Below are 12,210 nucleotides of genomic sequence, written 5' to 3'. Positions count from 1 at the left end.
ATTGGAAAGCTGCCGCGGTCATCCCCCTCTTCAAAGGGGGTGACACTCTAGACCCAAACTGCTACAGACCTATATCTATCCTACCCTGTCTTTCTAAGGTCTTCGAAAGCCAAGTTAACAAACAGATTACTGACCATTTTGAATCTCACCATACCTTCTCCGCTATGCAATCTGGTTTCAGAGCTGGTCATGGGTGCACCTCAGCCACGCTCAAGGTTCTAAACGACATCCTAACCGCCATCGATAAGAGACATTACTGTGCAGCCGTATTCATAGACCTGGCCAAGGCTTTCGACTCTGTCAATCACAACATTCTTATTGGCAGACTCGACAACCTTGGTTTCTCAAATGATTGCCTCGCCTGGTTTACCGACTACTTCTCTGATAGAGTTCAGTGTGTCAAATCGGAGGGCCTGTTGTCCGGACCTCTGACAGTCTCTATGGGTGTGCCACAGGGTTCAATTCTCGGGCCAACTCTCTTTTCTGTATACATCAATGACGTTGCTCTTGCTGCTGGTGATCCACCTCTACGCAGACGACACCATTCTGTATACTTCTGGCCCCTCCTTGGACACTGTGTTAACTAACCTCCAGACGAGCTTCAATGCCATACAACTCTCCTTCTGTGGCCTCCAACTGCTCTTAAACGCAAGTACAACTAAATCCATGCTTTTCAATCGATCGCTGCCCGCACCTGCTCGCCCGTCCAGCATCACTACTCTGGACGGCTCTGACTTAGAATACGTGGACAACTACAAATACCTGGGTGTCTGGTTAGACTGTAAACTCTCCTTCCAGACTCACATTAAGCATCTCCAATCCGAAATTAAATCTAGAATCGGATTCCTATAATCGCAACAAAGCATCCTTCACTCATGCTGCCAAACATACCCTCGTAAAACTGACCATCCTACCGATCCTCAACTTCGGTGTCATCTATAAATGTCATCTATAAAATAGCCTCCAACACTCTACTCAACAAACTGGATGCAGTCTATCACAGTGCCATCTGTTTTGTCACCAAAGCCCAATACACTACCCACCATTGCGACCTGTACGCTCTCGTTGGTTGGCCCTCGCTTCATACTCGTCGCCAAACCCACTGGCTACAGGTTATCTACAAGTCTCTGCTAGGTAAAGCCCCGCCTTATCTCAGCTCACTGGTCACCATAGCAGCACCCACTCGTAGCACACGCTCCAGCAGGTATATCTCACTGGTCACCCCCAAAGCCAATTCCAAATTTGGTCGTCTTTCCTTCCAGTTCTCTGCTGCCCATGACTGGAACGAATTGCAAACATTTCTGAAGCTGGAGACTCACATCTCCCTCACTAGCTTTAAGCACCAGCTGTCAGAGCAGCTCACAGATCACTGCACCTGTACTTAACCTATCTGTAAACAGCCCATCTATCTACCCACCTCATCCCCATACTGGTATTTATTTATTTTGCTCCTTTGCACCCCAGTATCTCTACCTGCACATTCATCTTCTGCCGATCTACCATTCCAGTGTTTAATTGCTATATTGTAATTACTTCGCCACCATGGCCTATTTATTTCCTTAACTTACCTCATTTGCACTCACTGTATATAGACTTTTTGTTTTCTTTTGTTCTACTGTATTATTGACTGTATGTTTTGTTTATTCCATGTGTAACTCTGTGTTGTTGTATGTCTCGAATTGCTATGCTTTATCTTGGCCATATCGCAGTTGTAAATGAGAACTTGTTCTCAACTAGCCTGCCTGGTTAAATAAAGGTGTTCTCAACTAGCCTACCTGGTTAAATAAAGGTGTTCTCAACTAGCCTACCTGGTTAAATAAAGGTGTTCTCAACTAGCCTACCTGGTTAAATAAAGGTGTTCTCAACTAGCCTACCTGGTTAAATAAAGGTGTTCTCAACTAGCCTACCTGGTTAAATAAAGGTGTTCTCAACTAGCCTACCTGGTTAAATAAAGGTGTTCTCAACTAGCCTACCTGGTTAAATAAAGGTGTTCTCAACTAGCCTACCTGGTTAAATAAAGGTGTTCTCAACTAGCCTACCTGGTTAAATAAAGGTGTTCTCAACTAGCCTACCTGGTTAAATAAAGGTGTTCTCAACTAGCCTACCTGGTTAAATAAAGGTGTTCTCAACTAGCCTACCTGGTTAAATAAAGGTGTTCTCAACTAGCCTACCTGGTTAAATAAAGTGTTCTCAACTAGCCTACCTGGTTAAATAAAGGTGTTCTCAACTAGCCTACCTGGTTAAATAAAGGTGTTCTCAACTAGCCTACCTGGTTAAATAAAGGTGTTCTCAACTAGCCTACCTGGTTAAATAAAGGTGTTCTCAACTAGCCTGCCTGGTTAAATAAAGGTGTTCTCAACTAGCCTGCCTGGTTAAATAAAGGTGTTCTCAACTAGCCTACCTGGTTAAATAAAGGTGTTCTCAACTAGCCTACCTGGTTAAATAAAGGTGTTCTCAACTAGCCTACCTGGTTAAATAAAGGTGTTCTCAACTAGCCTACCTGGTTAAATAAAGGTGTTCTCAACTAGCCTACCTGGTTAAATAAAGGTGTTCTCAACTACCTGTTAAATAAGCCTAGCCTACTGGTTAAATAAAGGTGTTCTCAACTAGCCTACCTGGTTAAATAAAGGTGTTCTCAACTAGCCTACCTGGTTAAATAAAGGTGTTCTCAACTAGCCTACCTGGTTAAATAAAGGTGTTCTCAACTAGCCTACCTGGTTAAATAAAGGTGTTCTCAACTAGCCTACCTGGTTAAATAAAGGTGTTCTCAACTAGCCTACCTGGTTAAATAAAGGTGTTCTCAACTAGCCTACCTGGTTAAATAAAGGTGTTCTCAACTAGCCTACCTGGTTAAATAAAGGTGTTCTCAACTAGCCTACCTGGTTAAATAAAGGTGTTTCTCAACTAGCCTACCTGGTTAAATAAAGGTGTTCTCAACTAGCCTACCTGGTTAATAAAGGTGTTCTCAACTAGCCTACTGGTTAAATAAAGTGTTCTCAACTAGCCTACCTGGTTAAATAAAGGTGTTCTCAACTAGCCTACCTGGTTAAATAAAGGTGTTTCGCAACTAGCCTAGCCTGGTTAAATTAAAGGTGTTCTCAACTAGCCTACCTGGTTAAATAAAGGTGTTCTCAACTAGCCTACCTGGTTAAATAAGGTGTTCTCAACTAGCCTACCTGGGTTAAATAAAGGTGTTCTCAACTAGCCTACCTGGTTAAATAAAGGTGTTCTCAACTAGCCTACCTGGTTAAATAAAGGTGTTCTCAACTAGCCTACCTGGTTAAATAAAGTGTTCTCAACTAGCCTACCTGGTTAATAAAGGTGTTCTCAACTAGCCTACCTGGTTAAATAAAGGTGTTCTCAACTAGCCTACCTGGTTAAATAAAGGTTTTCTCAACTAGCCTACCTGGTTAAATAAAGGGGTTCTCAACTAGCCTACCTGGCGTTAAATAAGGTGTTCTCAACTAGCCTTACCTGTTAAATAAAGGTGTTCTCAACTAGCCTACCTGGTTAAATAAAGGTGTTCTCAACTAGCCTACCTGTAAAGGTGTTCTCAACTAGCCTACCTGGTTAAATAAAGGTGTTCTCAACTAGCCTACCTGGTTAAATAAAGGTGTTCTCAACTAGCCTACCTGGTTAAATAAAGGTGTTTCTCAACTAGCCTACCTGGTTAAATAAAGGTGTTCTCAACTAGCCTACCTGGTTAAATAAAGGTGTTCTCAACTAGCCTACCTGGTAAATAAAGGTGTTCTCAACTAGCCTACCTGGTTAAATAAAGGTGTTCTCAACTAGCCTACCTGGTTAAATAAAGGTGTTCTCAACTAGCCTACCTGGTTAAATAAGGTGTTCTCAACTAGCCTACCTGGTTAAATAAAGGTGTTCTCAACTAGCCTACCTGGGTTAAATAAAGGTGTTCTCAACTAGCCTACCTGGTTAAATAAAGGTGTTCTCAACTAGCCTACCTGGTTAAATAAAGGTGTTCTCAACTAGCCTACCTGGTTAAATAAAGGTGTTCTCAACTAGCCTACCTGGTTAAATAAAGGTGTTCTCAACTAGCCTACCTGGTTAAATAAAGGTGTTCTCAACTAGCCTACCTGGTTATAAAGGTGTTCTCAATAGCCTAACCTGGTTAAATAAAGGTGTTCTCAACTAGCCTACCTGGTTAAATAAAGGTGGTTCTCAACTGCCTTACCTGGTTAAATAAGGTGTTCTCAACTAGCCTACCTGGTTAAATAAAGGTGTTCTCAACTAGCCTACCTGGTTAAATAAAGGTGTTCTCAACTAGCCTACCTGGTTAAATAAAGGTGTTTCTCAACTAGCCTACCTGGTAAATAAAGGTGTTCTCAACTAGCCTACCTGGTTAAATAAAGGTGTTCTCAACTAGCCTACCTGGTTAAATAAAGGTGTTCTCAACTAGCCTACCTGGTTAAATAAAGGTGTTCTCAACTAGCCTACCTGGTTAAATAAAGGTGTTCTCAACTAGCCTACCTGGTTAAATAAAGGTGTTCTCAACTAGCCTACCTGGTTAAATAAAGGTGTCTCAACTAGCCTTGCCTGGTTAAATAAAGGTGTTCTCAACTAGCCTGCCTGGTTAAATAAAGGTGTTCTCAACTAGCCTGCCTGGTTAAATAAAGGTGTTCTCAACTAGCCTGCCTGGTTAAATAAAGGTGTTCTCAACTAGCCTGCCTGGTTAAATAAAGGGTTCTCAACTAGCCTACCTGGTTAAATAAAGGTGTTCTCAACTAGCCTACCTGGTTAAATAAAGGTGTTCTCAACTAGCCTACCTGGTTAAATAAAGGTGTTCTCAACTAGCCTACCTGGTTAAATAAAGGTGTTCTCAACTAGCCTACCTGGTTAAATAAAGGTGTTCTCAACTAGCCTACCTGGTTAAATAAAGGTGTTCTCAACTAGCCTACCTGGTTAAATAAAGGTGTTCTCAACTAGCCTACCTGGTTAAATAAAGGTGTTCTCAACTAGCCTGCCTGGTTAAATAAGGTGTTCTCAACTAGCCTGCCTGGTTAAATAAAGGTGTTCTCAACTAGCCTACCTGGTTAAATAAAGGTGTTCTCAACTGGCCTACCTGGTTAAATAAAGGTGTTCTCAAACTAGCCTGCCTGGTTAAATAAAGGTGTTCTCAACTAGCCTACCTGGTTAAATAAAGGTGTTCTCAACTAGCCTACCTGGTTAAATAAAGGTGTTCTCAACTAGCCTGCCTGGTTAAATAAAGGTGTTCTCAACTAGCCTGCCTGGTTAAATAAGGTGTTCTCAACTAGCCTACCTGGTTAAATAAAGGTGTTCTCAACTAGCCTACCTGGTTAAATAAAGGTGTTCTCAACTAGCCTACCTGGTTAAATAAAGGTGTTCTCAACTAGCCTACCTGGTTAAATAAAGGTGTTCTCAACTAGCCTACCTGGTTAAATAAAGGTGTTCTCAACTAGCCTACCTGGTTAAATAAAGGTGTTCTCAACTAGCCTACCTGGTTAATAAGGTGTTCTCAAGTAGCCTACCTGGTTAAATAAAGGTGTTCTCAACTAGCCTACCTGGTTAAATAAAGGTGTCTCAACTAGCCTACCTGGTTAAATAAAGGTGTTCTCAACTAGCCTACCTGGTTAAATAAAGGTGTTCTCAACTAGCTTACCTGGTTAAATAAAGGTGTTCTCAACTAGCCTACCTGGTTAAATAAAGGTGTTCTCAACTAGCCTACCTGGTTAAATAAAGGTGTTCTCAACTAGCCTACCTGGTTAAATAAAGGTGTTCTCAACTAGCCTACCTGGTTAAATAAAGGTGTTCTCAACTAGCCTACCTGGTTAAATAAAGGTGTTCTCAACTAGCCTACCTGGTTAAATAAAGGTGTTCTCAACTAGCCTACCTGGTTAAATAAGGTGTTCTCAACTAGCCTACCTGGTTAAATAAAGGTGTTTCTCAACTAGCCTACCTGTAAAGGTCTCAACTAGCCTACCTGGTTAAATAAAGGTGTTCTCAACTAGCCTACCTGGTTAAATAAAGGTGTTCTCAACTAGCCTACCTGGTTAAATAAAGGTGTTTCTCAACTAGCCTACCTGGTTAAATAAAGGTGTTCTCAACTAGCCTCCTGGTTAAATAAAGGTCTTCTCAACTAGCCTACCTGGTTAAATAAAGGTGTTCTCAACTAGCCTACCTGGTTAAATAAAGGTGTTCTCAAACTAGCCTACCTGGTTAAATAAAGGTGTTCTCAACTAGCCTACCTGGTTAAATAAAGGTGTTCTCAACTAGCCTACCTGGTTAAATAAAGGTGTTCTCAACTAGCCTACCTGGTTAAATAAAGGTGTTCTCAACTAGCCTACCTGGTTAAATAAAGGTGTTCTCAACTAGCCTACCTGGTTAAATAAAGGTGTTCTCAACTAGCCTACCTGGTTAAATAAGGTGTTCTCAACTAGCCTACCTGGTTAAATAAAGGTGTTCTCAACTAGCCTACCTGGTTAAATAAAGGTGTTCTCAACTAGCCTACCTGGTTAAATAAAGGTGTTCTCAACTAGCCTACCTGGTTAAATAAAGGTGTTCTCAACTAGCCTACCTGGTTAAATAAAGGTGTTCTCAACTAGCCTACCTGGTTAAATAAAGGTGTTCTCAACTAGCCTACCTGGTTAAATAAAGGTGTTCTCAACTAGCCTGCCTGGTTAAATAAAGGTGTTCTCAACTAGCCTACCTGGTTAAATAAAGGTGTTCTCAACTGGCCTGCCTGGTTAAATAAAGGTGTTCTCAACTAGCCTGCCTGGTTAAATAAAGGTGTTCTCAACTAGCCTACCTGGTTAAATAAAGGTGTTCTCAACTAGCCTACCTGGTTAAATAAAGGTGTTCTCAACTAGCCTGCCTGGTTAAATAAAGGTGTTCTCAACTAGCCTGCCTGGTTAAATAAAGGTGTTCTCAACTAGCCTACCTGGTTAAATAAAGGTGTTCTCAACTAGCCTACCTGGTTAAATAAAGGTGTTCTCAACTAGCCTACCTGGTTAAATAAAGGTGTTCTCAACTAGCCTACCTGGTTAAATTAAAGGTGTTCTCAACTAGCCTACCTGGTTAAATAAAGGTGTTCTCAACTAGCCTACCTGGTTAAATAAAGGTGTTCTCAACTAGCCTACCTGGTTAAATAAAGGTGTTCTCAACTAGCCTACCTGGTTAAATAAGGTGTTCTCAACTAGCCTACCTGGTTAAATAAAGGTGTTCTCAACTAGCCTACCTGGTTAAATAAAGGTGTTCTCAACTAGCCTACCTGGTTAAATAAAGGTGTTCTCAACTAGCCTACCTGGTTAAATAAAGGTGTTCTCAACTAGCCTACCTGGTTAAATAAAGGTGTTCTCAACTAGCCTACCTGGTTAAATAAAGGTGTTCTCAACTAGCCTACCTGGTTAAATAAAGGTGTTCTCAACTAGCCTACCTGGTTAAATAAAGGTGTTCTCAACTAGCCTACCTGGTTAAATAAAGGTGTTCTCAACTAGCCTACCTGGTTAAATAAAGGTGTTCTCAACTAGCCTACCTGGTTAAATAAAGGTGTTCTCAACTAGCCTACCTGGTTAAATAAAGGTGTTCTCAACTAGCCTACCTGGTTAAATAAAGGTGTTCTCAACTAGCCTACCTGGTTAAATAAAGGTGTTCTCAACTAGCCTACCTGGTTAAATAAAGGTGTTCTCAACTAGCCTGCCTGGTTAAATAAAGGTCTTCTCAACTAGCCTACCTGGTTAAATAAAGGTGTTCTCAACTGGCCTACCTGGTTAAATAAAGGTGTTCTCAACTAGCCTACCTGGTTAAATAAAGGTGTTCTCAACTAGCCTACCTGGTTAAATAAAGGTGTTCTCAACTAGCCTACCTGGTTAAATAAAGGTGTTCTCAACTAGCCTACCTGGTTAAATAAAGGTGTTCTCAACTAGCCTACCTGGTTAAATAAAGGTGTTCTCAACTAGCCTACCTGGTTAAATAAAGGTGTTCTCAACTAGCCTACCTGGTTAAATAAAGGTGTTCTCAACTAGCCTACCTGGTTAAATAAAGGTGTTCTCAACTAGCCTACCTGGTTAAATAAAGGTGTTCTCAACTAGCCTACCTGGTTAAATAAAGGTGTTCTCAACTAGCCTACCTGGTTAAATAAAGGTGTTCTCAACTAGCCTACCTGGTTAAATAAAGGTGTTCTCAACTAGCCTACCTGGTTAAATAAAGGTGTTCTCAACTAGCCTACCTGGTTAAATAAAGGTGTTCTCAACTAGCCTACCTGGTTAAATAAAGGTGTTCTCAACTAGCCTACCTGGTTAAATAAAGGTGTTCTCAACTAGCCTACCTGGTTAAATAAAGGTGTTCTCAACTAGCCTACCTGGTTAAATAAAGGTGTTCTCAACTAGCCTACCTGGTTAAATAAAGGTGTTCTCAACTAGCCTACCTGGTTAAATAAAGGTGTTCTCAACTAGCCTACCTGGTTAAATAAAGGTGTTCTCAACTAGCCTACCTGGTTAAATAAAGGTGTTCTCAACTAGCCTACCTGGTTAAATAAAGGTGTTCTCAACTAGCCTACCTGGTTAAATAAAGGTGTTCTCAACTAGCCTACCTGGTTAAATAAAGGTGTTCTCAACTAGCCTACCTGGTTAAATAAAGGTGAAATAAAAATTTAAAATAAATCTAAATAAAACTGGTGTCTTTCCAAATCTTGTCAAATCAATTGAATTTACCACAGGTGGATTCCAAACAAGTTGTAGAAACATCTCAAGAATGATGAATGGAAACAGGATGCACCTGAGCTCAATTTTGAGTCTCATAACAAAGGGTCTGAATACTTCTGGAAATAAGGTATTTCTGTTTTTATATTTCATACATTTTCAAAAATGTCTAAATACCTGTTTTCGCTTTGTCATTATGGGGTATTTTGTTTTGATTGATGAGGAAAAATGTTTATTTAATCAATTTTAGAATAAGGCTGTAATATAACAAAATGTGTAAAAAGGAAAGGGGTCTGAATACTTTCTGAATGCATTGTATTCTGTGTGTGTGTGTGTGTGTCCTCTCCCTCTCTCAGTTGGTTCTGCCACAGAAGGTCACTGGGTCCACTTACTTACTTACTTACTTACTGTGTGTGTCCTCTCCCTCTCTCAGTTGGTTCTGGCACAGAAGGTCCCTGGGTCCACTTACTTACTTACTTACTGTGTGTGTGTCTCTCAGGTTGAGTTGGTTCTACTCCAGTGGGTTCCATGGTTTCTGAGGATGAAGTGTCCAGAAGAGTGGGGTGAGCTCACACCCCACCACAGCCCCTCCAACCCCCAGACCAAGACCTGCTCCTCTGCCTCCCCCACCACCACCACCCCAGCCCCCTTAACCTTCCCCCAGAGCCTCACCTCTCTGCAGGCCAGTCTAAGCCAGCTCAGCCAGCCCCTACCACACCCACCTTCCAACCCTACCCTCCAGTCCTATCCCAACTATAATCCAAACCCCCAGCCTAATATCCACCTTAACCCAAATCGATATCCCCAGCCCCTTCTTAACCTACACCCCAATCTCCCCTCCATCCCCCACGCTCAGCCGAATGGACACCTGCCATACATGGGCTTCCAGAGTCCTCCTGAACCTGACCCTGCTGTCACCTGGAGAGGAGGAGGAGGAGAAGAAAGAAGGGGTTCTAACACCCGCATCCTCCACCACCACCCACCCTCCTCCACAATGTTGGGGAGCCCCCTGCCACAACCCCCCACATCTCCAGACCCTGACCCCTCATCCTCAGGTTCCAGCTGTGTGGAGGATGGGGCTGGGACAAGTACTTGCCATGCCCAGGCCAGGGTGTTCCAGGCTGGGGAAGCAGAGGCCCAGCTCCAGGCCCTGCTGGTGGAGGTGCGGTTCCTGGCCGAGGGTCTCCGTGAGCAGGACCGCAGGGTGAGCGTGGCAGAGAAGTGGCAGTTTGCAGCAGTGGTCATCGACCGTTTGTGTCTGGTGGGGTTCAGTGTGTTCAACATCATTTGTACCATTGCAATCCTCATGGCCGCACCCAACTTTGCAGAGGCCGCCTCCAAGGACTTCTTCTGAGAAGGAGCTGCTGCTTCTAAATCGTTGCAACCACTCAAAAAAACAACAACAACATATATCCATATTTCTGCCAAGATGCGCTTTTAAGATCAGATTGACAAGTTATAACGCATATTTATTGCATTTGATGCATTCAGAGTCTTTTTGGGGTAAATGGAGATTGGCAAACCCATGCTTAAGCTTATTTAAAGCTGCTATGCTGCATCAGTTGGGCTACAGGGTATAATTATTTTAAAGGAGACATTTTGTAGAATGTCCTCTTAAAAAGTCACCAGAAGTGACCATCTAACAGTCCTAAAAAAATATTTAACAAACATCCCGGGGGAGCATGCCCCCCCCCCCCCCCCCCCCAGAAAGGGAGTGGGAGACTATGGAGCAATTTCAGTGGGAACATAAATTGTATTTGAATTCCATAATTTTGAATTTGTATTATGATATTGAATTTAAATTCTGTGCAATTACTGTGCATTTCTTCTGTTTTCCGGGTCTTCATGCCCAGTTTGGCTAATGTAGGGAGTTATGTGTCAAATCCTTCACTGATGATGATGTTTTTGTCCTTTGGCCATGTGTTAATGAATGTGATATGTGTGATGATGGGAACTGGACAGAGAGGGGACATAAGTCATATTGGGCTGGCACCAGGTTCTGTGGCTTCAGCTCAGCTCAGCACTGCTTCAAACAAAAGAACCACACACACACGAACACACACTATTAAATAAAACATAACTGGTTGTTGACAGACTGTCTGGAGGAACTACAATATAGGTGTCAGTCTACGTTTTGCATCTCAAAATAAATAATCTTATTTTCTACTTTTTTATGTCTTTTCTGGACGGTGTCCCTCTGATTGAAGACGCAGAGACAGAGAGTAGTTAGCAGAGACAGAGAGTAGTTAACAGAGACAGAGAGTAGTTAACAGGGACGCAGAGGGAAAGATGGAAGGGAAGGAGAGGGAGCGGTGCAGAGACAGAGAGTAGTTAACAGGGACGCAGAGGGAGAGGTGGAGAGACAGAGAGTAGTTAACAGGGACGCAGAGGGAGAGGTGCAGAGACAGAGAGTAGTTAACAGGGACGCAGAGGGAGAGGTGCAGAGACAGAGAGTAGTTAACAGGGACGCAGAGGGAGAGATGCAGAGACAGAGAGTAGTTAACAGGGACGCAGAGGGAGAGATGCAGAGACAGAGAGTAGTTAACAGGGACGCAGAGGGAGAGGTGCAGAGACAGAGAGTAGTTAACAGGGACGCAGAGGGAGAGGTGCAGAGACAGAGAGTAGTTAACAGGGACGCAGAGGGAGAGATGCAGAGACAGAGAGTAGTTAACAGGGACGCAGAGGGAGAGGTGCAGAGACAGAGAGTAGTTAACAGGGACGCAGAGGGAGAGGTGCAGAGACAGAGAGTAGTTAACAGGGACGCAGAGGGAGAGATGCAGAGACAGAGAGTAGTTAACAGGGACGCAGAGGGAGAGGTGGAGGAAGGGAAGGAGAGGGAGAGATGCAGAGGGAGAGGTGGAGGAAGGGAAGGAGAGGAGAGGGAGAGGTGGAGGAAGGGAAGGAGAGGGAGAGATGCAGAGGGAGAGGTGGAGGAAGGGAAGGAGAGGGAGAGATTCAGAGGGAGAGGTGGAGGAAGGGAAGGAGAGGGAGAGGTGGAGGAAGGGAAAGAGAGGGAGAGATGCAGAGGGAGAGGTGGAGGAAGGGAAGGAGAGGGAGAGATGCAGAGATGGAGAGAGACAGAGGCAGAGAGCGATATGGGATAGAGATAGGTAGAGAGAGAGAGGCAGAGGCAGAGAGCGATATGGGATATAGATAGGCAGAGAGATTGAGTGATGCATTGTGAGATAGGGAGAGGACAAGAGAGAGATGCAGAGAGATTTAGAGGGGAGAGGGGGGGGGGGGTAGAGGTGGGTGCTGACATCGCAAGTGGTAGAGAAACAGAGATTTAACTGATTGGTCATTAGAACTTGTTATGGCTGCAATCCCAATACCGGGATCGATATGACAACTACCAGTGAAAATAGAGGGCGCCAAATTCAAACCACAGAAATCTCATAATTACAATTCCTAAAACATACATGTGTTTTATATCATTTTAAAAGGTAATCTTGTTGTTAATCCCACCAAAGTGTCTGATTTCAAATAGGCTTTTCAGCGAAAGCACTACAAACGATTATGTTAAGTCTCCACCAAA

At 43.0% G+C, this 12,210-nt stretch overlaps 1 protein-coding gene across 1 annotated transcript in view; it reads left to right on the top strand.

The window, feature by feature from the left end:
* LOC116376522 (neuronal acetylcholine receptor subunit alpha-7) overlaps positions 1-10,841 on the top strand; it is a 39,987-nt gene extending 29,146 nt beyond the window's left edge. The window contains exon 10 of the mRNA XM_031837476.1: positions 9,175-10,841. Coding sequence (XP_031693336.1) covers positions 9,175-10,029 — 855 coding nt within the window. The 3' untranslated portion in view covers positions 10,030-10,841. The remainder of the gene's footprint in view (positions 1-9,174) is intronic.
* Positions 10,842-12,210: the final 1,369 nt, after the last annotated feature.

The sequence above is a fragment of the Oncorhynchus kisutch genome, linkage group LG2 (assembly GCF_002021735.2).
Source record: "Oncorhynchus kisutch isolate 150728-3 linkage group LG2, Okis_V2, whole genome shotgun sequence".
NCBI classification, from domain to species: Eukaryota; Metazoa; Chordata; class Actinopteri; order Salmoniformes; family Salmonidae; genus Oncorhynchus; species Oncorhynchus kisutch.
Note: the sequence above shows the minus strand (reverse complement) of the source record. Positions and strands in the feature narration are given on the sequence as shown.